This window comes from Neovison vison, chromosome 10 (genome assembly GCF_020171115.1).
Source record: "Neovison vison isolate M4711 chromosome 10, ASM_NN_V1, whole genome shotgun sequence".
Taxonomy (NCBI): domain Eukaryota; kingdom Metazoa; phylum Chordata; class Mammalia; order Carnivora; family Mustelidae; genus Neogale; species Neogale vison.
Genome location: NC_058100.1, coordinates 67,305,484 through 67,330,473, shown reverse-complemented (window position 1 = coordinate 67,330,473; position 24,990 = coordinate 67,305,484). Strand labels below are relative to the sequence as shown.

The 24,990-nt window shown below is 42.8% G+C and overlaps 1 protein-coding gene across 2 annotated transcripts; it reads right to left on the bottom strand.

Annotated features, from left to right (window-relative positions):
- Window positions 1–4,423: 4,423 nt before the first annotated feature.
- Window positions 4,424–9,264, bottom strand: C10H1orf53 (chromosome 10 C1orf53 homolog). Of its 2 annotated transcripts, none has more exons than XM_044266318.1 (3): window positions 8,983–9,264; window positions 5,913–6,014; window positions 4,424–4,645 (listed from the first exon to the last, which is right to left on the bottom strand). In XM_044266318.1, exons 1-3 carry the CDS (start codon window positions 9,244–9,246, stop codon window positions 4,574–4,576), a joined length of 438 nt encoding a protein of 145 aa, XP_044122253.1. In that variant the 5' UTR covers window positions 9,247–9,264; the 3' UTR covers window positions 4,424–4,573. The 2 variants fall into 2 exon arrangements, with proteins under 2 accessions (XP_044122253.1, XP_044122254.1); XM_044266319.1 differs by having other exon boundaries at window positions 5,942–6,014.
- Window positions 9,265–24,990: the final 15,726 nt, after the last annotated feature.

Here is a 24,990-nt window from a genome sequence, read left to right as displayed (position 1 = left end):
AGCTGGGCTAAGCCATTGATTGCTCCCCCGTCACATCCCCGCCTTCCCCTCCCGGTCCTACCCTCTCGGCGCTCCCGGGCGAGGCGCCAGGAACCCAGCACTTAGGGATGCACTCCCGCGCGCCACCGCGGCGTTCCCAGACGGGTCAGCGCGGGGGCTGGAGGTGTCGCTCCCACCGGCCCCTGCTAGGAGGTGGGGATGGCGATCAACCGGGAGAAAACCGACTCAGACCTTAGGAGATGAGCATTCTCGGGAACACAGACAGACACCCAGACCCGGGACGGGGCGGGGGCCAGGTTACCTGGTCTCAGGTTCCCGAGGGGCTGCGTCGCCCCAGCAGCCCCGGGCGCAGTCAGGCCGCAGGGAAGCAGAGCGAGAACCGGGAAGCCGGGCCTCTGGCCAATTATTTACTCACTCCCCCATCCAGAGCGCTCCTCGCAGTCGGAGATGGGGGGCGGGGGATTGCTGGGAGGCTCCTGCGCTGATGCGGGAAGGGGGTGTGAGCCGCGAGATTGGCCGCTCCGGGTTGCGAGTCCGGGTGCGGCGGCGGCCCTCCCTCTCCGCCCCTCCCCGCTGTGCCACCTGAGCTGTTACTCTTCGGTGCGTGGGCTGAGGGCGCTGAGGACTGGGGCGCGCGCGCTCCTACCAGCCTCCTGAGTAACCAGCGTGGGATGGGGGGCGCCTGGGGCTGCGCCGAGCAGGGCGCGGGGCAGTGCATCTCTTGGCCAGCCCCGCAAGCTCCGCCACACAGTTTAGGGGAGGCAAAGGATCCAGCGGGAACCACGAATCTAAGCCCTCAGTCTTTCTCTTTCCATCCCAAACCCCGAATGTGGCTCTGAGAACCCAGGACAGAGACCCTCGTTCCACTCGGATACTTGGCTTCATCAGCCAGTCCCACCAGCCGACTAGTTCCACTAGTTCACCTCCTATCCCCTCACCGCCCCCCCCTTCCCGTTCTGGCCTCCTTAGCTCTTTCTCTCCTGGAGAACCCCTATGTGTCGGTCCGTTTTCGCAGCCAGAGAGGGGACAAGCCTCTCAGGTTTAGCTTCTATGCTCGCCCGCGAGGCCATCGCACAGATGGACGGCAATACGGATGGAAGCGCTTAGGTGCTTTCATTCACTCCTGTCCAAAGCAGACGTTTTTATCCTCTTTGGGGTCACGAACCGTTTTAGATATTTGAACAAAATAAAACAAACAAACAAACAAAAAAAGGCATTCCTTCCACGCGCGCGCGCGAGGTGCGCGCACCTTGAAGTGCACGGAGGAACCCACACTTTGGCACAAATTTCGAGTGGGAAGATATGGTCGTCACCAATCTCCCGATCCCTCTACAGCCTATGATTCCCCCGGTTTACACTCTTTATTACACGCAGTCTCAAAAAACAGGGGGCCGTGAGTTCTGGAGATTTTGTGTCATGAGCCCAACCTTGAAACTATTTGTAGAGACGAGGGTCACTCTGCTCTCAGCGCCCAGGGTGCTCTGTCAGACACGCAACAGGGCGTCCAGAGACCCCTGGTAGGCGGGGAGTCCCAGGAACGACTCAACGTTTAGGTAAAGATGTCTGTGGATTCCTCTCCAACCTTTTGTCAGAAATCAAGTTCTCACAGAGGCGTGCAAGAGGGTCTTGGCAATCCCTTCCCCCTTCCACACACGCACACACACTTGAACATGACTTTTTTTTTTCTTTGTTTTTGAGGAGACAGGATAGTTTTGGCACCCGGAAGTGCCTTTTAAGTGTTGCAGGATGGTGAAAAATAGCACCGACTTTTAAATCTTCCAACATGAGCAGACATCCAGGAACTCAAGCCTCTGGTCCAATGTAGAGAAGATTAAATGGCAGGTGTTGGTCTGGAGTGGAGGGGGAGGTTCCTTCTGGGCTAGCCACCGACTGTGAGGTCTCAAAGTGCTTGCAGGAAGGCAGCGCGATGATTGTCTTTTGCCTGGTAGTGAGCCCGCTTCCCTAGCTTTGTCTGGAGGTTCACTGAAGCCGGACTGATTTCTGGCAGTGGAAAAGGGTGTGTGGAATGGACTTTGCAAATGCCTTGGATAAGGGGCACTGCGGTGGAACAAAGGTTTGAGCAGGGCCCAGTTGCATCTCCCCTTCTCTTGGTCCTTCTTGTCCAAACACACCAGGGCTGGGAGTGGCAAGTTTCAGGGAGGGGAGTCCTTCTCTTCCTTGCGCTGCAAAATCAACGGGGCCAGTGTGTCTTCCGAAGAGAGGAAGTGTGCATTGCAATCCACCTGCAGAGAGCGCTGCCAGGACAGGGCCCTTTCCCTAGAGAAGAGAAGCACCAGTGCTTCAGGAATGGATGCCCATCCTCCACCCGGGGAAACCCCATAAGAAGCGTCCCCAGTTTCCACTGGGTCTTTCTGTGTTGGAAACGATCTAGAAATCAGTGCCCCTTGATTTATGGTGACTTGCAACAGGAGTCTCCAGAAACCATGAAAGTGGAGCAGCACCAGGGTTAATTTAAGCTGGTAAGTTTCTATTTCTCAGCATCCACATGTGTTTGTATACACACACCCAATAAGAAGCCTGAATTTTTATTTTACAATGTGTGAATACAATATAGCTTGAAGCTCTTGCAGTGAGGCCTGTTTATGTGGCCGTATTGTGTTTCATGTGGGAGCACCGACCCACCGCTACCCCTGATGTGTGGTTCACAAGCATCTCCACAGAACCACAGTGGAGAACTTCAGGCCTTGGCTCCCAGGCTCCAGAGGTGGGAGAGAGTAAGAGAACCCCCCACCCCTCAACAGCGACTCCTTTGCTGCTGCCCACAAGGCTTCAAGTTCTGCCAGGAAGAGTCCCACAGGAGTATCATCCGGGATGGGACATGGAGTCCTTTCTCTTGGGCCAGTTCCCTACCTCAGGAAGTGCACTAGGAGGAGGAAAAAGCTGCCTCTAGGAAGGAGGAATCCCATAAGTTATTTCCTTCTGTCAAGGGGCTTTCTCAAAACTCTGCCTTAAATTGGGGCCCCTTTTCAGAATGAACTTTCTTTCCTCTCTCTTTTTTCTCCAGACAGATGACCTTTACAGGCTCTGTTTCTTTCTCTTCTCTCTCTTGGGACCGCTGAAGAAAGTACCATCCAGCCCTCACCCAGAAAATGGCCTTGGTAATCTTCAAATCTAGTGGAAAACATTGAACTATCTGGCTGCTTCTTGACCTGAGGATAGAGAGGAAATTGGCTCCCAGGAGTCCATAAACCTGTCTGGAAAGTCTAACTGCCTCCACAACCATAATGTTGACCCCCTTCTCCTATTCACCTCCTCAAAACGATTTCTAGAGAGGACAACACCAGGCCACGAAGACGGGTTTTGTTTTGTTTTGTTCTGTTTTTAATATCCAAGGCAGCTGCCCATATCTCACAGGGTCTACCGACAGGGTTGCTTAGGGCACCACAGTGTGAGGACTAGGAAAATTGGGGCACTAAAATGCCAAAAATTGGGGGAAACAATTTAATATTTGACATACAAATAACAACATAAATCACAATCAAGGGGAAGATCAGAGCCTTACTGGGCTTTTCACTTATTTCACAGTTTAGAATAGCTTTTACTCTAAATTGAGTATGTGAGAAGACATCAGAATCTTTTGGTTGCCTCAGATCTCTAAAACTCTTATTGAGGCCACAGGCAGAGAGTAAGGAAGACCCCTGAGATGTTTGAGAACCTTTCAGATTCTGTTGGGAGAAAAGGCTGAAGGTTAGCTCTGGGCAGAGTGACAATGGACAGCAGCCTCATTTTACTGAACAGCCCCCACTGGCAAGGAAAAGGCTTTCTGGGGCCCTTATCTTCAGAAGGAAGCAGGGGAGAAAGTGTAGGAACAATAGTCCCTGTGAGCCCCTAACCCAGGTTGGATACTGATGCCCAGAGGTATCACTGCAGTGAATGGAATGGGTATAAAGATGATAAAATATCCTAAGATAGATTTGCCTGGAAGTGTCATAAGACATGGAGAAGGAAGCTGTGGGAGAGAGAAGTGAGAATGGTCTAATCAGAGGCATCTTAAGTGGCCTGACCTCCAAGTCAGAATGATTTAGAGTTTTTATTGAGAGAACAGATGGAAGATGAGAGCATTTCTTGATGCAGAATGGCGCTTCTTGGGCACTCATATGCTGCACAATATAGCATTATATCAATCTTCTTATAGTTCAAGATATAAATAAAATGAAGAATGTATTCAAACTCTTCTATTTGCCAGCAACCTCCCTTGGGTTGCTAACACAGAGGAGAAAACAGTAGGAGAACGGAGGCTATAAGAAAAATTGAGAGCGGCTAATGTGACCCGATTGCTACTATTTATTTAATGGAACAGTCATTATTTTCTTTCTTCAACATATGTGTCTGATAATGAAGCAAAAAGAAAGGAAAATAACTATCAATGTGCCACTTCAGAAACACACAAACATTTGCTAGCTTTTTCATTTTATTGATGTTCTTTTAATATATGTACTTATAATTAAACTAGTGCTCAAGGACTAACAGCACAGACAGCAATTCTGGATTAGGGCATTTTTTTTTTTTAAATACAGGCTCAATTAGATGGAGAACAGAGATGAAATTGTTGTCAAACATAAAAATATGAATTGAATTTCTTCCTTTTAGATGGATCTTTAACATTGACTTGACCATATGGACACTGCAGAAGAAATAAAACAGACCATTATTGAATTATTTCACAGGGATCTTGAAAAAGTACAACACTCCTCATGGTGGAAAGAGACTGCTAATCATGTTATACAGATCATTTGATCTACTGGGTCCTGCAGACTAAGAGGAGAATAATGGCAACCTCCGGCAAATGGTCCTAATTAGGGTCCAAGAATCACTTCCTAAATGCATCCTTCCAACTTAAAGAATTCTACTGTCAAAAACTCACTCTCAGAAAATTCTCAAGTCCTCAATTTATGCAAAGCTCTTAATGCTTTTGATTAGAAACAGCTAATGGCACAGGTAGGAACATACATAAAAGTGAAGGCTTAATTTTTCAATACTGGTTCCAGCCAATATATGCATTTAGTGTTTAGTCCTTAACTGTAAAGTGCATCAGTTAAAGGAAATAATGCCTACTTGCTCCCAAACATAAAGTCCAAGTGGTCTGTAAATAGAGGTTGTTACCTGTTTATAATATTAACACTGTAACAATTTACCTTACTAGTATGCTTTTAAAAAGTTACAGTGATAAACCCAATCTCGTTTATTTTTCTTGCTCATCATAGGTAAGGATTAGCTAGTTCATCTTAATCAGTGAACATAGAGATACATTCAGTGAAATACACATTTTAGGAAATGTACAGCACTAAGTTTGGGGTAGATAGCTTCATGGTTATTTTTAAGATAGAGTACAAAACAGCCACGGAAGAAAATGAGAGAGAGAGAGAGAGAGAAGGGAGGGAAGAAAAGAAAGGAAGGGAGGGAAGGACAGGAGAGGAAAAGGGTGGAAGGGAGGGAGGAAGGGAGAGAGGAATCATTATCATTTAAAGGAAACCCACTTCACAATGCTGGTCAAATTGCTATTTATTCAGCTGATAATGAAGGCAAAAACACTGTCTGCGATCTAGTTTGTAATATTCTGGATTTCTTTTCCTGCCTTCTTTGTACTTGCCTAGTGAACGTGACTTATTTGAAACCTCATGAAAAGTTTCCTTGTAATAAAGAACTCCCATGAATTTCAAATCACATTTCAAGGAACTGATGCTCACAAAGAAATGTTACAAAATTCCATTAACTTTAAAGGTCCTATGTTGGTCCTAAGGACTTCATTGTCCTTGGCTAAAGTAGCTTGTGAAAAGTGCACTCCAGGTCTATTTAGCTTTTTTATTTGACTTGTTTTTCAAATAATAGGTATTTACGAAGTTACAGAAGCACCGAAAGCTGCTGCTGTAATGCGAGAATTTGCTACTCACGTGTCTGCAGGCAGAGCCACAGCATTTACCTCTTTGCAAGTGGGCGAGCTGTGTGAGCACGGTATAGCCAGTAGCTGGATCCACGTAGTTTAACTGGCCAGTCTGAAGAATAATGAAATAAAACAATTCATTAATCTCAATACTCACCATAGCTCCTCACCATACTTCCTACTCATAAAATACTGCAAAATTTTCTTTAAACAATATTAAACTTCTTCCCAGCAATTTTGGTGGCACCTGCAATTAAAGACTGAATGCATTCCAACATTATATGCAATCCAACGTTTGTGACATAAGGAGAAAATATACAGTTTGAGAAAAATGAGAAGTTGATGGAAAAACAAGAACTCCTCTATACCCAATAACGATGTAGCCACTGCTCAGGTATTTTTCATTCAGTTTCTAGGTAACAAGTTTAATAACAGGTGATTTAGATGACTTTAAGAGCTTAAGAGGCTGAAAATGAACTTTCACTCAGAAGTTGCAGTTGCAATTTCAGTACTTAAAATATGTGGATAATGATTTAAACTTACAGAAAAGGTGCTAATCAAAACCAACAGTCCTTACAGAAAAGTATAACCTTGCTATTATTGAACACTTTTCTTTACCTTCATGATGTGTTACTCCATTGCACATTTTACACTATTTTCTTTTTTGGGGAGGGTTGTTAGTTCTGTTTTTAAGTGAAAAAAGTATTGTTTTAACATATTAACACTCACTGCTTTCACGAGTTTGATCAAAAGAAACTTTTACTACGCCACTTCAGATGTCAAGAAAGCATACTCTACCAACATTCGAACATGGTTTTTAAAGTGTCCCAAGTACATTGTATGAAGGCAAAGAAAGTAATGCAGCCTATTCTATGGATTTGGGCCACGTGGGTGGTGATGATTTATCCTCCAGATTCTGTAGAGGAACTTTCTCCTGGGCTTCTTATATAACCCTTTTACTCTGCATCATTCTTGTATAGAATAGAACCTTTTCATTAAAATATGTGTGACATGTGAATGTCTTCTAGCATATTTTAGTATGTGCCACAAGTTACTTCTTCAGAGTATCTTCCTTCAGAGCTAAATATTTTAATCTGGCCAAGAATTTAACCAATAATGATCTGGTGAGAATTTAACCATGAATAAGGCATAAAGCAAAAAGACACAGTTCAAGTCTAGGTCTACTCTAAGGTATTCTAGCCGAGCCAGACCCTGGCAGCAGAAATCCAGCAAACAAGTCTCAAGGCCAGTCTATAGGGCCTCTCAAATCTTTTGGGACCACAGAAGTAAATTACATGAAACCAAGAACACTAAACTTTAAAGACCAATTGTCAAGACCTTTAGAATGACCAATTGTCAAGACCTCCCTTCTTTAAGAAACCCCCGTTTGAAGACTTGGAAGAAAAACAAAAACAAACAATCAAACAGACACTGGGAGCTCTGTTAGCTGTGTTCTTCTCACTTTTCATAGTTTCTGGAGGTTTTCTGAAGGCAATTATGGAGCAACTTGGAAGCCTAACAAACAGATTGCTTCTGCATTTGTGCCTGTTCTGCTTTCCATGTTGATTGCGAAACTTTGAGCTTATTGGCTGCTCACACAAACTTAATTGTCCACAGTAAAGGAACCTCAGGTGTAGTGGCAAGGGACAAAGGTGTGACAGGAGTGTGAACAGTGGCTGGAAAACAAGATGTTCAGTCGTGCAGATCACCCCAGAAAGAAAGGTAAGAGACCCATCTGCCTGGAGGTGTGGGAAAAGGACAACTGAGAGGGGACTTCTGATTTGTTGAAAAAGAAAAACAACAAACTTGTTTTGGGGATTTACTCTTGGTCACCTGGACAACCATTTCACCTGTGATACTGACACTCACTGATGAAACAAGTGTGGGTTTCCTAAGTCAGAAAAAGTCCTTCTCCTTTCCCAGGCTGACTGACCTGTATTGACAAGTGACTGCTCTTTGCTCTAAAAAGAATGAAACCTCTGCTTATATTTACCATATTTATATGGTGATACGTGGCAACAAATTATACATTTTATTTTTATTTTTATTTTTTAATGGAGTATAAGCAAGATCAGTCAAAAGCTGTCAGTCATTTCCTGATGAATTTTTATGCAGAAGTGTCAACACTTGAATGAGCCAGTGAATTCCCAGGGCCTACTAACTAGCAGTGGGGAAAACAGTCTATTTTAGAAAATCATCAAGGTTTTCTTTTCTACTCCCGTTGCTCAAGCAACACCAGGTAAGTAACTCTCCACCGGACATCAAGTACTAGCACCACAGATTATATTAAATAGGTTACTTTTACATTGTTTTTGCCTTTTTCACGCTAGAACTCCTTTGCTCTCTCAAGATATTAAAAATATAAATATGCTCCCTTTAAACTTATGTAGTCTGAGGTGTCAGAAACTGAACGAAGATGGTAAGTTGTTATATTGGTACTCATGAGTGATTCCCTAAATCCTGCAAACAGAAGAAGACATAGCTCAAAATTGGGAAGAATGTAAACGCCTGATTACAGTCTCCTTTACAATTGTGCTCCGTTAGGACGGAGAGAAAAGAGGAAATGATAGTAGCAAAAACTATTTTTTTAAAGTTTTGCATTATTAGTATGGTTGGATGGCAAAGTGTTTAACTGCTAACACAGATAAACACACAGCCTATTTTTCCTGTGACTTCTCAGCTCCTCTCTACCTCCTCCATCAATGCCTTAACAAACACCCACAACACACACACACACACACACACAGTCAGGATGGGTCCCAAACTGCCACCAGTTTAGCTCGGACGCTGATCAGAAAGGACCTACGCTTCATACAAATATAGGTTAACTCTTTGCGCATAACAGGGAACTGGCTAGTTTTCACGCGAAAGGGTCGGAGCGGTAAGCCAGCGTGCGTGTCAGAAGCCAGAGCAAGAACCGCGCGGGCTTCCAGCGACCTCCCCGTCAGCCTAGGGCGCGCAGGCGCACGGATCCCGGGGCTGGGCCCGGGTTGGGTTGGGTTGGGTTCGATTGGGTGGGGGCGAGGCGGGGCGGGGCCGGGCGGGGCAAGGCGGGGCCGGGCGGGCAGGAGGGGCCTCACCGCGCAGGCGGCCGCGTGCAGGTCCGCGATCCGCCGCTCGGCCGCTGTTAACCCTTCGCTCTCCGGGCGCCTGCCGTCTCCCTTCAGCCCGCCTTGCAAGCGGGGCCCAGAGCCTCTGCGGTCTTCCTCGGCGGCGGAGGAGAGGGTTAAGCTGAGGTGCTGCGGGAACCCTCCTACGACCCGGAGAAGTCGAGGTGGCCGGGAAGCTTGGGGTAGCCTTCCGAGGGCGGCGAGCGCCGACGCTGGGATCTGCCTGGCCGCCATGGCCGCCGCCGGCCGCGAGAGGCGGAGCGCCCGACACAGGGGCCCGGCGGGGCGGCCGCGCGGGCCGGGGCGCCGGCGCGCGGGTCCCGGGCTGCGCGCTGGGAGGCAGGCCGGCGGGGGGCCTGGGGGCTCGGGCCGCGACCGCGCCGCGACCGCGTTGCGAGGGCCGGGCCTTCCGCCAACGCCGCCCGCTCTGCCGCGGAAATAAAACGGACTTTGTAGGCGGCGGGTGAAGCAAGATGCGGGGACACGGGAGCGCGGGCCGTTTCTTTGGGCCTACATTCTAAGTATTCCACTTCTCCTCGGTGCTGGAAAGTGGACATTTTATTTTCTCACGTCGTGCGTGGCTTGGGATCGTTCCGCATAATCCCCAGCCTGGGTTTCGAAGAGTAGTCGTTTGGTTACGTGTTCTTCAGTTTTGAAGGACTGAGGGCGGGACTGATCCCTGGGGGCGAGAGGGGACGACTTGAGTTGCACCGAAGTTTGACGAAGCCCCCACAGGGCCCATCACCATCCTTTTTTCTTTCTTTCCTTCCTTCCTCCTTCCCTCCCTTCCTTCCTCTCTTTCTGCATTTACCATGCAACCCTGCAATTTTATTTGGAATTTTCATAGGTAGTGATTGAACCGACCCTCCTGGGCCATAATCAATCTCATAGCGAATTAATAAATTGGGATCCTGTTTTGGAAATCTGTTTCCTTTCTGGTGGAATAATAAATTAGTTAATCAGGATCTTGAGATTTCTCGAGGTGTGAGAAAAGAGTTTAAAACCAGGAAAACTAACGAGGGACCTTAGGAAAAGCTATGAAAACATGAGACCAAACCTGAGAAGCGAATCCACCACAAATCAGATGTGTGTGTGTTTTTTTTTCCCAAACCAAATGCTGAAATAAGGGAAGTAAGTCTGGAAGATCAGATCGATTGCACTGTTTCTTAAATTGAAGATGAGGGCCTGTTAATCATGACATTAATTCAAAGGGTGAGGACAGCGTTTTACAGAAATGAAAGAGACTAGACCAGGTTCAAATGGAAATTAAATACTCATCTTACAACAGAGTTACAAAACTTTTGCATTGCTGGATGAGGAGGTGGGCGTGAATGTACACAGCAGAGCAAGGGAATCTTTGTGTTAAAATAGTTCTGTTTTTTTTTTTTTTTTTAAGATTTTATTTATTTATCTGACAGAGATCACAAGCAAGCAGAACGGCAGGCAGTGGGAAAGGGAGAAGCAGGCCCTCCACTGAGCAGGGAGCCCAAGGTGGGGCTGGACTCTGGGATCATGACTTGAGCGGAAGGCAGCTGCTTAACCGACTGAGCCACCCAGGGGCCCCCAAATACTTATTTATTATGATCATGATGGTCACACAAGTCTATGCATATGATAAGATGTAAGATTATATATACCTTATTCCTATGTCAAATTCCTGCTTTTGGTATTGTAAATATTCCTGCTTTTGGTAATGTAACCTTTGGGGAAAACTGGATAAAGGGAACCTCTCTGTATCTATTTTTGCAACTTCTTGTGAATCTATGATTATTTCAGAACTTAAAAACAATACTTTTTTAATAAAGATCTAGAAATGGTTTTCAGATTACTTGGAAAGATAGATGAGTGAATTAACCAGAAGCTTTTCATATTGCCTTCCTTCCCAGGTTTAAAAATCCTCCTTTTCAGGGGCGTCTGGGTGGTTCAGTCAGTTAAGTGACTGATTCTTGGTTGACTCTTGGTTTTAGCTCAGGTCCTGAGTCCAGGGTTGTGAGATGGGGCCCCCTGTCCCACTCCATGCTGAGCACACAGTCTGTTGGAGATTCTCTCCCTCTCCCCTTCCCACTCATGCTCTTCCTCTATAGCTCTCTCTCAAATAAAAAAAATAAATCTTCAAAAAAATTTCTCAGTTAAGGCCTTTGAGCATTTAGACTAAGAAAGATGTTTTGTACTGTTCACATGTTAACCTGCGTATGCCTTCTTTTTTAAAGATTTTATTTATTCGTTTGACAGCACAAGCACAGGGAGTGCAGGCAGAGGGAGAGGGAGAAGTAGGCTCCCCGAGGAGCAGGGAGCCCTGTGTGGGCTCAATCCCCAGGTCCCTGGGCTCATGACCTGAGCTGAAGATGGATGGTAAACTGACTGAGCTACCGAGGTGCCCCATTGTGTGTGCATTCTTATAGACATTTATTTTTTAAATATAATGACAGGTAGAAATCTAAGAGTTTAATAAAATGTATTATTACAAATAATTCCCAAACATTTGATAATTGAGTATCACATAGACACTGGATAGATTATCTGCCTCTTTCAGTTTTCATTTGATCTTCGTATTCGAGTCAGTGTCATTTCACATCAAGTTTCATTCATTGTGTCTCTAGTTTTAAAAAGCTTCCTCAGGCCTTGACCCTTACCTTAAGCTAGCATGTAGCATAATCTAGCATAATCAGGTTCTCTGCGCTCACAGTAGACAAAACTATATGAAAAGTGGGGGCACAATGTTCTACCTTAGAAGGTAAAGTAAGTCCTCACTTTATTTGCAAGGCAGTTACATCCAGATTTGCTTTAGAAAGAGTTATTTTGTGTCACATCTCTGCATGTAACATGAGATTGGATATAATTTATAATCCTTCCCATCATTTGAGATGTTTTATGTTTATGTTGATACTGAACATGCTGATTATTTGGGGAAGGAGGAGAAAGGGAGTTCAAAGAAATGCATTCCTCTAAGTTTAATCTATATTAATTTTTAAATAGTTATGTTAGGGTTCCCTAGCTTGCAAGAAATAGATCACATGACTTTATCTGGTGACTGAAAGGAATTTGCTCACATAACCGTAATGCACGACTTCATTCAGGGCCCAACGATATTACCAGGGCTCAGTCTTTCCATTTCTCAATATGCCTCTTCAGTCCTACTCCTTTTTTTTTTTCTTTTTTAAGATTTTATTTATTTCTTTGAGAGAGAGACAGTGAGAGAGAGCATGAGCAAGGAGAAGGTCAGAGGGAGACGCAGACTCCCTGTGGAGCTGGGAACCCAATGTGGGACCCAATCCCCAGATTCCGAGATCATGACCTGAGCCGAAGGCAGTTGCCCAACCAACTGAGCCACCCAGGGGCCCAGTCCTAGTCCCTTTTGAAGAAGGCTCTTTTCTCATTGGTGAAAGATGGTCGCAAACAGCTTTTAGGGCTTCATTCTTTCTCACCCTTGCCCACTTGAGAGTTTTATAATGAAGCCCCTAGACAACAAGAAGTCTGTCTGCCACCCCAAAGTCCTAACAGCCATTTCTTTACCATGTGTCCATTCCTGAACCAATCTTTATGAGTGCTTGTTTATAAGCCAAACAGGGCCTATCCCTGGAACTGCCTATGTACAGCACCCCCCCCCCCCGCAACCCATGGCTGAGAACGGCCCGAATTGATGGTGGAGGCACAATGAACAAATGTCCACAACCGTGTGACTTGCAAAGGAAATAAATTCTACCAGCCCACCCAGTTCTTTGAGTATTTAGTATTTGTTTTGTCATTCCAAAACGTTTTCATTGTTCCTCTGGTTCCCCTGTAGATGTCATTTTGATCTCCCATAATGATTTGCTACATTTTAGCTTTCCCTATGAATTTTATCTTGCACTGTTTTCCCAACAGATCTAAATAAGATGTAGATAACATGTCTTTTTCAACTTTGTATCTCCATAGCCCCTCTTAGTGACACATAGTGAGTAATAAATAATGAATTTTCAAATGGATAAATGAGTCAGTGCTTCTTCATTCTCAAATACATATTCCTAACTACTGAGGGGCACAGTTGGTTAAGCGTCCAGTTCTTGATTTTGGCTTGGGTCATGATCTCAAGGTTGTCAGATGGAGCCCCAGGTAGAGCTCCATGCTCAACCGGGAGCCTGCTTCTCTTCCTCTCCCTCTGCCCCTCCTCCCACTCGTGTGCATGCATGCTCTCTCAAAAAAAAAAAAAAAAAAAAAAAATATATATATATATATATATATTTTAAACCCATATTCCTAACCACTGGGCAAAAATTCCATATGAAAAAATTTTTTTAAGATTTTTTTATTCATTTATTTGACAGAGATCACAAGTAGGCAGAGAGAGAGAGAGAGGAGGAAACAGGCTCCCCGCCAAGCAGGGAGCCCGATGAGGGACTCGATCCCAGGACCCCGAGATCATGACCTGAGCTGAAGGCAGCGGCTTAACCCACTGAGCCACCCAGGCACCCCTGAAATTTTTTTTTAAATATTTTATTTATTTATTTGACAGAGAGAGAGAGAGATCACAAGTAGGCAGAGAGGCAGGCAGAGAGGGGGAAGCAGGCTCCCCGCCGAGCAAAGAGCCTGATGCCATGCGATGCGATGTGGGCCTTGATCCCAGGACCCCGAGATCACGACCTGAGCCGAACGCAGAGGCCCAACCAACTGAGCCACCCAGGCGCCCCTCCATATGAAATTTTAAAATTAACCTGCTATACATAGGCAGATTTGGGAATATGTATATGATTTGTTACAAATAAATACTTCAAAAAACTAGTTGATAAAGACACTAACTCTGAAATCTTATTAAACTGTATTTCTTAAAGAACGTGGGGTCATTTTGCTGGCAAACAGGACAGATGCATACATCATCAAATTATCTGATCTAAAGCCCCTGAAATACTGCCTCTAAATAATTTTAAGTGTCATTTTTTAAACATTATGAATGTATTGCCCTATTAGTGGATGAATTAGTGCCAGAGTCACAGAGCTACCCACAGATTTCTTGTCCATATAGTACCTGTTTTGCACAGTTCTTTTTGGACACCGACTTATGTATTTGATGTTTTTCAAATAGCCGAATGGTGTGTTATGACATGTCCCGCTCCACGTAGAATGCATTTTCACTATCAATTCTTATGATTGAGAGCAAATGTTACATGCCCTTAAGGTTGCCTATAGGGAATCTTTGTTTCATTTAATCGGACATCCATAGCACACTTTTGTTTCACAGAGCTGGTCTTAGAAAATTCTTTGGGGAATTATAACCATTTGTATTTGCAAGCCCAGTGAATCTCTGCTGACTTCACAATGGGCACTCCTCCACCAATGCCACGTGCCCAGAGCACTTCTGCACTCAGCCCTTAGGTTCCTAGTTTGTTTTTGTTTTCTTGGATGATCTGTAGAAGGGCTACACAATATGAAGCCATTTAGCCATTTACCTTCTCTTCCATCCTCTTTGTCATTGTTTAATGAATAGTAGTTCTGTGTCCTACCCCAGTTGTCAGCTTGAAGCATCAGGGATGAGTTGATGGTTAAATCCAGTGCATCTGATTAAAATTACATGCTGCTTTTACAGCACTCGACAGTCTCCCCTTCTTTAGTAGTTCTCAGTCCTTCTCACTGTAAAATACTTCCCTGAGTTTTTCTGTGCTTATGTTCTAAATATAGTACATATACGCTAATGGTCTCTGCTTCAGAGTCAGTGTGTATGAGAACAACACACTTATCTATCCATCCACCTGCTGGACATACACACTTAAAAATACCCCAACTTCATTATATCCAAAATGCACTTAAGTCATCATTCCCTTTGAAATCGTCCCTGTTTACTTTCTATTTTCAAGGTACTCCTGTCCAACAATTCATCTAATTCAGAGATCTTAGACTGATCCTTAACTCTTTCCACATCTTCCCCTCCAAGCACCAAATTCTACCAGTTTCAGTTTTGCTTATCTAGGTCTGAACTGGTCCTCCTTTGCCTCCATCATTGTCCTAGTTCAGTTCCTTATCATTTTTTCCCCCATGACTACAAGCAAAACAGAATGATTCACTGATGTAGATAATAAATAGTGGGACTTATTCTGAATTAGGACCCTCTGCTGAATGCTGGGGACTTATTGTTTCATATGCTGTATGTGTTGCTTATTCTGAAAGAAACTATCCTTTATCTTTTTGGAGTAGTGAAGTTAGACTTGTCCTTAAATCCTCAGCCCTTATGTTGTCCCCTCTCGTAAATTTTCCCTAACTGTTCACTTGGCTTAGTGTTTCCTCAGCAACTCTGCAGGCTGGTTTGGGGCATGACTTCAGTGCTCTCAGTGTATCCAAAATGTGTCTTTACACTGTACTTTCTTATTGTACAGTTTTATGGTTATGAGGGCTTTATAAAAATTGCCACATTGTAAGATCTTTAAGGGTAAAGACTGTCTTAATTATCTTTGTAATTATCTAGTAGCACAAATACATAAGAAAGGCTAAAAAAAATTTGTTGAAGTGAGTGGATGAATGAATAATGGGAACAAAACCCCACATCTGATTTGCATAGTCAAGAAATGATACAAATACCTTCTCCCCTAATATTTAATATTTGCTTTTACCAACACATCAGTTGTTCTCAGGATATTGTTCTGAGACACAAAATACTAAGATAACAAGGTAACTATGATTTTATTTGGCAATCTATTTATTAAGTTCCCCCCAAACGGTCATTGAATTAATGGTAAATGCAGTATATGGGCTGCATTTCAAATGAAGTAAGTTTATGTTGACAGTGAAGTACAGCCTTGTTAACCCTGAACAATCATTCCAATTATAAACTACATGCACACAATCACTGTCACATAAAATATCCAGACTAATTACTTCTAGCCCTTTTGTTATGTAAGTATTAGAAATGAAACCTACTCTTATATATAGTCAATATGAGCAATATAATCCTCACCAAAAAAATTACTTAAAAAAACCAGCAAGAATGTAAGTCCATTTTTATCTTATTACCAAAAAAAAAAAAAAAATGGGTGGTATTGTGCTTTTAAAAATGATGTGGGCAATCTTGTCTTGTAGGATTTCCCACATACCAACACAGTTGTAAAGAGATCTTGGTTAAGGCCATAAATACAACATACAAATCAGAGCATTGTTCTCTGTACTCTTGTAGCTGCCTGAGGGAGAAAAGCATGTCCACTGTTCCATGACTGGAATGAAAGGCACAGAGTTTCAGGTCAAGTATCCATGACATTGACGTGTATGACTACTCTACTGAGTATGATACATGTTAATATCTTCCCAGTGGTGGGCACGGGTGATACGCCTCAGTGATCAACATAGCACACACAGCCCCTTTAGGTTTTCTACAGGTGTAAAATTGATGCATCTTTGAAATCGGTGGAATGTGAATCTTTCACATGCAGTTAAACTGTAATATTGCTATGTGAATTGTCATATTCGTATAATCTGTAAGGATGTCATCAACACCAATTGCTCTATCTGATGATTTTTTTTAAACTTTTTTTTTTAAAAGATTTTTAATGTATTTATTTGACAGAGAGAAATCACAAGTAGATGGAGAGGCAGGCAGAGAGAGAGAGGGAAGCAGGCTTCCCGCTGAGCAGAGAGCCCGATGCGGGACTCGATCCCAGGACCCTGAGATCATGACCTGAGCCGAAGGCAGCGGCTTAACCCACTGAGCCACCCAGGCGCCCCGATGATATTTTTTGATGGAACATTTTGGATGGCATTGTTGTGAGATAAACCTATTTGTACTACATCATGCGACCAGTAATAACATGAAAATCAAAGTATCACTTCGATGATACTGAGGACTGCAGAGTAACAGTGATCTGGCCATATTGTGATTTTTTGAAATAGCGATACATTTGGAACACAATCGGGTAATCATCCACTGGTCATGATGATAGGAACATTCTGCCTGACATTTTATTCTGCTGTTAAGAACAGCACCTGGGGGCGCCTCTCTGCCTACTTGTAATCTCTCTCTGTCAAATAAATAAAAATCTTAAAAAAAAAAAAAAAGAACAGCACCTGGGGTGACCGGGTGGCTCAGTTGGTTAAGCGACTGCCTTTGGCTCAGGTCATGATCCCAGAGTCCTGGGACTGAGTCCTGCATCCGGCTCTCTGCTCAGCTGGGAGTCTGCTTCTCCCTCTGACCTTCTCCCCTCTCATGATCTCTCTCACTCTGTCTCTCAAATAAATAATCAAAAATTAAAAAAAAAAAAAAGACCAGCACCTGACCCGTGATTCCACGAATGAATAAATCCTTGAGTGGTAGCGTGTGGGAAATAGTGTTGTCTTTGAGGTCCTAGAACTGAATCTTAACTTATCTACTTCCAAGTTCTGTGACACTGAGATTATTTGGTTCTCCAGCCCTGGGATTCCTCCTCTATAGAATGTGAAAATTATTTTAGAGGTGAATTACTGTAAACGTTAAATGAGATATTGTATATAGAACATCTGCCATGGTACTGGGCTCACATTCTGCTGTTATCATTGAACTAAGAAAGTGCTTTTGGGTTTTCAGTCTTCTATGTTAGCTCCCAGCTGCTCAGTAGTTGCATGGCTATTTTACTATCAATCTTTTATGGTATGAGGCTTGACTTGGTTGAATAATTTTTACTTTTGACTAGTAAATGATAAAAACTTGCTAGATGTGTGAATAATTAAACATTTTTCAATTAATTAAAAGAAAAATCTATATCAAGCTAAAAGCCTTCTGTACAGCCAAAGGAAACAATGGACAGTATGAAAAGACAACCTACGAAGTGGGAGAAAATATTTGCAAACCGTATATTGGATAAGGCGTTGATATCCAAAATGTGTAAGAAACTCATACAACTCGATAGCAGAAAACCCGAAGACCCACCCAATTAAGAAATGGCAAAGGATTAAGTAGACATTTTTTAAAAAAAAGATTTTATTTATTTATTTGACAGACAGAGATCACAAGTGGGTGGAGAGGCAGGCAGAGAGAGAGGAGGAAGCAGGCTCCCCACTGAGGAGAGAACCTGATGTGGGGCTCGATTCCAGGACCCTGGGATCATGACCTGAGCCAAAAGCAGATGCTTTAACCCACTGAGCCACCCAGGCGTCCCTTAAATAGACATTTTTACAAAGAACATATTAAAATGGCCAACAGATATATGAAAAGGCACTCAACATCACTGATCATTACAGAAATGCAAATCAAAACCACAGTGAGATATTACTTTACAGCTTTTAGGATGGGTATTACCAAAAAGACAAAAATAACAAGTGTTAGCGAAGGTGTGGGGGAAAGGGAACGCTTGTGCACTGTTAGCAGGAATATAAATTTTACAGCCGTTATAGAAAACAATATTGAGGTTCCTCAAGCAATTAAAAATGGACTAGCAATCCCACTTCTTGGTATATATTCAAAGGAAACGAAATCACTATCTCGAAGATATGTCTGCTCTCCAATTTTCATTGTGACCTTATTTACAAAAGCCAAAACAACATGGAAATAACTATTCTCAGTTAGGAATGTGTTAGTCTGGATATCTCTTTGAAAAAACATTATTAAGGTATAACTGGCATACAATAAACTGCACATATTTAAAGGGCACAACTTGATAAGTTAGGTCCATTAAATCATCACGACAATTAAGAGAAGGAACATGTGCATCACCCCAAAGTTTCCTTACGCCCTTTTGTAATCTCTTCCTTCCAACCTTCCTTTGACCACACATCTGAAGAGCACATGTATTCTGCAGTTGGGTGGAGTGGTCAATAAATATCAGTTAGACCAAGCTGTTTGTCAGTGACTTCAAGTCTTCCATATGCTTGATAATTTTCCACCTTTTCCATCAATCGTTAAGAGTATTGAAATCTCGGGCGCCTGGGTGGCTCAGTGGATTAAGCCGCTGCCTTCGGCTCAGGTCATGATCTCAGGGTCCTGGGATCGAGTTCCGCATCGGGCTCTCTGCTCAGCAGGGAGCCTGTTTCCCTCTCTCTCTCTCTGCCTGCCTCTCTGCCTACTTGTGATTTCTCTCTGTCAAATAAATAAATAAAATCTTTAAAAAAAAAAAAGAGTATTGGAATCTCTGACAATAAGTTTGGATCTGCCTATTCCTGCAATTTTGTTTAGCTTTTGCTTCATGTGTTTTTAAGCTCTGTTATTAGATGCATAAACATACAGGATTGTAATGTCCTCTTGAAGAACTGAGCTCATTATCATTATATAATGCCCCTCTTCATTTCTGATAGTTTTCTGTGTTCTGAAATCTGTTTTGTCTGATATTAATATTCTCACTCCAGCTTTCTTTTGATAAGTGTTCATATGATGTGTCTTTTCCTGTCCTTTTACTTTAAATGTATTTATACTTTTATTTATTTATTTAAATTTAAAAAAAGATTTTATTTATTTATTGACAGAGAAAGAGGGAGCACAAGCCGGGGGAGCAGCAAGCAGAGGGAGAGGGAGAAGCAGGCTCCCCACTGAGTAGGGAGTCTGACAAGGCTCTATCTCAGGACCCCTGAGATCATGACCTGAGGCCAAGGCAGATGCTCAACTGACTGAGCCACCCAGGCACTCCTGTGTTGTTATTTAAAGTGTTTCTTGTAGGCATCATATAGTTGGGTCTTTTTTTTTAAATTTGATTTCACAGGCTAATGTTGATCCTCCAAAATATATGCCCATGTTCTAATCTCTGGAATCTATGTTACCTCTTTTCTGGAAATAAAAAAAAAGGTGGAGGTGTCTTCAGATGTAATTAAGCTAAGGATTTTAAGATGAGGAGATCATTCTGGATTATTGGGTATGGGGTCTGGGAAGAGTCTAAATCCAATAATAAGTGTCTTTATAAGAGACATTCAGAGAAGAAGGCCATGTGAACATGGAGTGATGCGGCCATAAGCCCAGGAATGCTGGGACAGCCACGAGAAGCTGGAAGAGGCAAGGAATGTGCTCTCCCTTAGATCCTCTGGAAGGAGTGCAGCCACCTTGAATCTGGGACTTCTAGTCCTCTGAACTGTGAGAGAGTCAACTGTTGTGTTAAGTCTGATAAAATACTTTTGCCCGTCCACCTAACATATAATTTCTCCCTTCAAAAATTCCACACATATATAATGTGATCTCTCGGTCTTTGTGATGGCTTGTCTGTGAAATGACCTCATTAAATCCCCCCATCCATATACCCACATTTCCTCACATTGTGATTTTTGCATCTCCTCCCACTAAGTGGTGGGGTTTATCTTTCCCACTTGAATTGGAACTTTTATGCTGCTTGCTTTGGCCAGTGCAACTTTACCAAATGGGACACAGCAGATGTTTGAATAACATTTATGCACTGAGCTTCCTCTAGTCAGAAGCATGAGATCATGATGCAAAACCAGCCCATGTTAGGCTTTGGCAGAGGTCTCGAAAAGAAAAATCGAAGCACCGTTGCTGGTATTCAGCACCAAACACCGGTCCTGTGAGTAAGGCCATCTTAGACCATGCAGCCCGGAAAATCTGAACACAGCCTCATGAGTGATTTCTAGGGAGAAGAGAAAGGCTCAAATGACCTTCCCAAATTGCCGCCCACAGAGTCATGACCAACTTAAGTGGCTGTTGGTTTCAGCCTACTAAGTACTGAGGTAATTTGTATTACATCAGTGGTTAACTGCAACATTCTCTTAAACTCCATGTTTTAGTCAAAGGAGGCTGATTGCAGTAACAAATGATACCAAGATCTAAGTGAATTTACACAATGAAAGTTTATTTCCTACTCATGTAAAACTGATAGAGGATGTTTCTGGTCAGTCAGCTCTCTTGGTCAGCCCTCCTTCAAGTGGTGACCCAGGAATTAAGTCTTCTTTCATCACTGGGTGCGCTATTTTCTAATATATCACCTCTAAGTTCATTGAAAGGTACTTGACCATCTCCGCCTGGAAATGACTACATTCACTAGCCATATTCCCTTTTCAAGATGTAAAGAAGATGGGAAACATATCTAATGCTATATTTGCCATCTCTGATTTATCCTTATAGCCTTTTATTCTTCATTCATATCTTCTTAGGACATGAATAATTATGTGTCCCTTCTCTCCACTTGGGGCCATAACCTTAAAGAATAGAGTCATATCTACTAGTCTCTGTTGCAGTACCCAATCTAAATGTCGTATATGGCAGAGATGCCCTAGTAAACACTAAAAGTCTTATATAATTTTCAGTGTACATTCAGAAATGATTTAATTTAATTTTCACAAAATTTTAGGATAGTAAACATATAGTTATCTCTATTTTCACAACTTTTAGAACTGACGATCAAAATTTCTAAGTAATTTTTCCAAACTTACTGTCTAGGATATGGAAGACCTGGAACTGAAACCCAATAACCTGACTCTAAGTCTTTATCACACTATCAGATACTTTATTTAAGTAAATGAAGTCTTTGTCTTTTTTCCTCTAATTTATCCTATATCCAATACAGTCACCAAATTTTATTCATTCTTCTCTCATAATGTATTTCCCTCCCTTTAAATTTTTATTGAAATTTTACCTGGTTTAGGTTGTTGTCACTGTATGCCTAAGTTACTGCAAAAGACTCCTGAATTATAACTACTGCCTCTAGTCTCCTCCTTCCCTAATTATTTCTTAACACTGTTGTCAAATAACAGTACTTAACACACCATTTTTATAGTTATTTTCTGGTTCAAAAAGCCCTAATGTCACTACTTTACATGTAGGGTAAAATATGGACTCATTAGCTGGGCATTTATGGTACTCCCATACTTTGACCCCTGAAATACCTTTCTAGTCTTATGTCCTGTTAGACTCTAAGTCACTCCATCGTAGTCAGACTAATCTACTCAATCTCCCGTAAATTATCCATGTTGCAGGCATCCCATTTTGTTTCCACAACAGTTATTCATTCCCTATTTCCCAAATTTGTTTCACTGTCCATTCCTCCCCCATGGGCCCCTGAGAATAATCCTGACTCGTCTAAATCAATCTTGGAAATCCCATTCTTCCTGCATTTATTGATGTATGCAAATTCCTGGCCAATGAGACATGGGGGAATTTCTGTAAGGAGGCTTCTGGGAATGGTTTTCTTAGACTTATAAAAAGACAAAAGGAAGTTTGGTTTCCAGGCATATAGCACAGAAGATATGCCTAAAAACACCCCTTACAAAAAATCTAAATGGGAAAATGTTTATGTGTATTTTTAAATGCATAGTTAAATCTGAAAAAGTAAGACAAAACAAAACAAAACACAAAAAACAAACCCTAGGTAGTAAAAACCAAAAACTGAGCTTAACATCAAGGTGGTAATTCATCCCTGGCACTACTGTTGTTTTGGAGAAATTTGTCAGTCTTGGTAACTATAATGCTTGAGTTTTAGTGGTTGAATGAAGTCAGAAGATTTGGCCGTTGCCTGTGCCAGATAAGTAGTTTCAGCCAAGATCCTGTTATATAGTTTAGACATTCAAAAAGCTAAGCTACCCTTAGTCATGGCCAGGACTATGGTGAAGCCAGTAAGGCACTAATTTACCCTATCCACAGCCCTGCCCTGAGTGAATGGGTGGACTGTGAAACAAATCTGTCTACCGAAAGTGAGAGTAGGAATGAAATTTGTTGGTCTCTGCCTGGACTCCCCTGAAAATTTGTAAAGAGAGGTCTGGCTACCCATGATTTAGAGGTTAGAAGTTTCATTTCCTACTGTATTAACCTGCTAGGGCTGCAATAACAAAATTCCCCAGGCTGGGTTGCTTAACCAAAAGAAATTTATTTTCTCACAGTCTGGAGGCTAGAAATCCAAGATTAAGATATCATCAGTTGTGGTTTCTTCTAAGGCCTCTCTTTTTGGCTTGCAAATCACTGTTTTCTCCCTTTGTCTTCACATGGGTTTCCCTTTGTGCACATACATCGTTGGTGTCTCTTTCTATCCTCCTTATACGGACAGCAGCCACACTAGATTACAACCTCACCATTATGACCTCACTTAAACCCAATACTTTTTACTCAACATATGAATTTGAGAGATGTACACAATTCAGTTCACTGAATTACTTAGTCCATTAAAATCCAGGCCAGGATAAGAACAAGAATTTATCCTAAATTAGTAGAACCCCTGGTTGCCTGACAGAAGCAAAATGAGAAATAAATTCTCTCTAGAGAGATAAAATTTCAATCCTGGCCCCATAAGATTCCTATAGGAAAAAGTTCTGCTGATATGATTCCACACACCAATTTACGAAGGACATGAGGAATCAAGGTATCATGAACAACAGCAAACATAAATAACAAACAGTATACTCTGTCAACCAAAACCAATAATGAAATTATTGGTTATAGAACATAAAATAATGATCTAAAATGCTTAAAGAAATAAAAATGGGATTAAAAACATGAGACAGAAACAACAGAGAAGACTTTGAAAACCAGACAGGTTACAATAACAGCTAAATGGAAATTCACTAATGAAAAACAGAAGCACTAACATTAAAAACTCATTGGGAGGAAGGTCCAAGAAGGTGGCATAGGAAGATCCAGAACTAACCTCCTCCCAGGGACACACCAAATCTACAGCTACAGAGGCACCTAGCTGGCTCATTGGTAGAGCATATGACTTTTGATCTGGGTGTTGTAAGTTCAAGCCCCACTTTGGTGCAGAGATTACTTTAAAATCTTTAAAAAAAAAATCTACAGTTACATATGCAACATATCCCTGTGAAAAAAGGTCTGGAAACAGAATGAACTATTCTTCATGACAATGTATAAAAGGACTATACTGACCTGGGTAGGAGTAGTAGGGAATGGTCTCCACAAAACTCCATCCCAGTTGTTCTGACACATAACAGGAGGGATGTTACCAGACAGGTCTTTCTCTTAGAGGAGCAACAGGTTGGTTCCCCACATCAGGCACTCCAGCCCCTGGGATACACACCAGTATGATGAGACCCCAGAATGTCTGGCTTGGAAAACCAAAGGGGCTGACATCTGGGGGTCCCAAAGTGCTATAGAAAACTGAGATTTCCCTCTTGGATGGCTTTAGTATGGTCTCATCAACCCCCAGACTCAGAGCAAAAAGAGCAGTTTCAAATGAACTCTCTGAGAAGGATTCATTGCTTTTCTAGGACTGGTAGGAGGGAGGCATGCAGTTGAGATGTTCCCTGGGGACAGAAGCACTGGCAGATGCTGCTGTTGTACTCTCCCCGTGATCTGCTAGCATAGGCAAGCAAGTTCAGGTGGAACACCATCCCACCACCTTGTTGAGATGAGTGGGGAGGAGGGAGTAGTGTTGGCACCTGCTGAGACCACAGAACATGAGAGGTTGCTGAGCTCCCCAGCACCCTGGCTGGGTTAGGCAAGCATAAGCATTAGAAGCATTCTCCCCCTTTCTTATTAAATCGGTGAGTGTAGGCAGTTGAGACATTCTCCCACCTCGTGGAGGGGGCTGGTGAGCAGGACTGGAAGTGGCATGTTCCCACTCATAGCTTCAAGCTGGTGCACATGCTCAAGCAAGGCACTCTCCCACTCGCTGAAGCCAGTGGGCACCTGCAACCCACACAGGGATCCCCCTTGATCACTTGGTGACCAAGAGGGCTGGCATTTCAGAACTCAACAGGACTCCAAAAACCAGAAAGATAGTTTTTGCAGACTACCATTCCCAGTCTGTAAATAGAACAGACTGAAACGCAAACCCCAGTCTTGCTGTGAAAAAGACCTATTTACTTAACCTGGAACCTCAGGCTTCCCAGACATCTAGAGACTAAGGAGGTGCTCCCAAGGAATGTAAGCAGAGAGACACCATCCTTGTGCACCCCCTTAACATTGCTAAAGCTTGACAAGTCTTCCCAGAAAAGAGCTAATACACTTGTCTGGAGCACCAAATTTTGCATCAATCACCCAGGGAACACCTTCACATCTCCTGGTCCAGAGGCCAGCAGGAATTACAATTGCAGCTCCGCAGTCCATATATAACTACACACTTTGAAAGTTGCTGCCTGAGGGTCTGACTCCTAATCAGCCTGAAACCA

What these genes read in the sequence shown, in the direction of transcription:
- C10H1orf53 (XM_044266318.1), bottom strand. Translation starts at nt 9,246, where the DNA reads ATGGCGGCCAGGCAGATCCCAGCGTCGGCGCTCGCCGCCCTCGGAAGG. An exon ending in TGCACGCGGCCGCCTGCGCG is followed by an intron (nt 6,015 to 8,982) that starts GTGAGGCCCCTC and finishes ATTATTCTTCAG; the next exon opens with ACTGGCCAGTTAAACTACGT. An exon ending in GTGGCTCTGCCTGCAGACAC is followed by an intron (nt 4,646 to 5,912) that starts GTGAGTAGCAAA and finishes TTTCTTCTGCAG; the next exon opens with TGTCCATATGGTCAAGTCAA.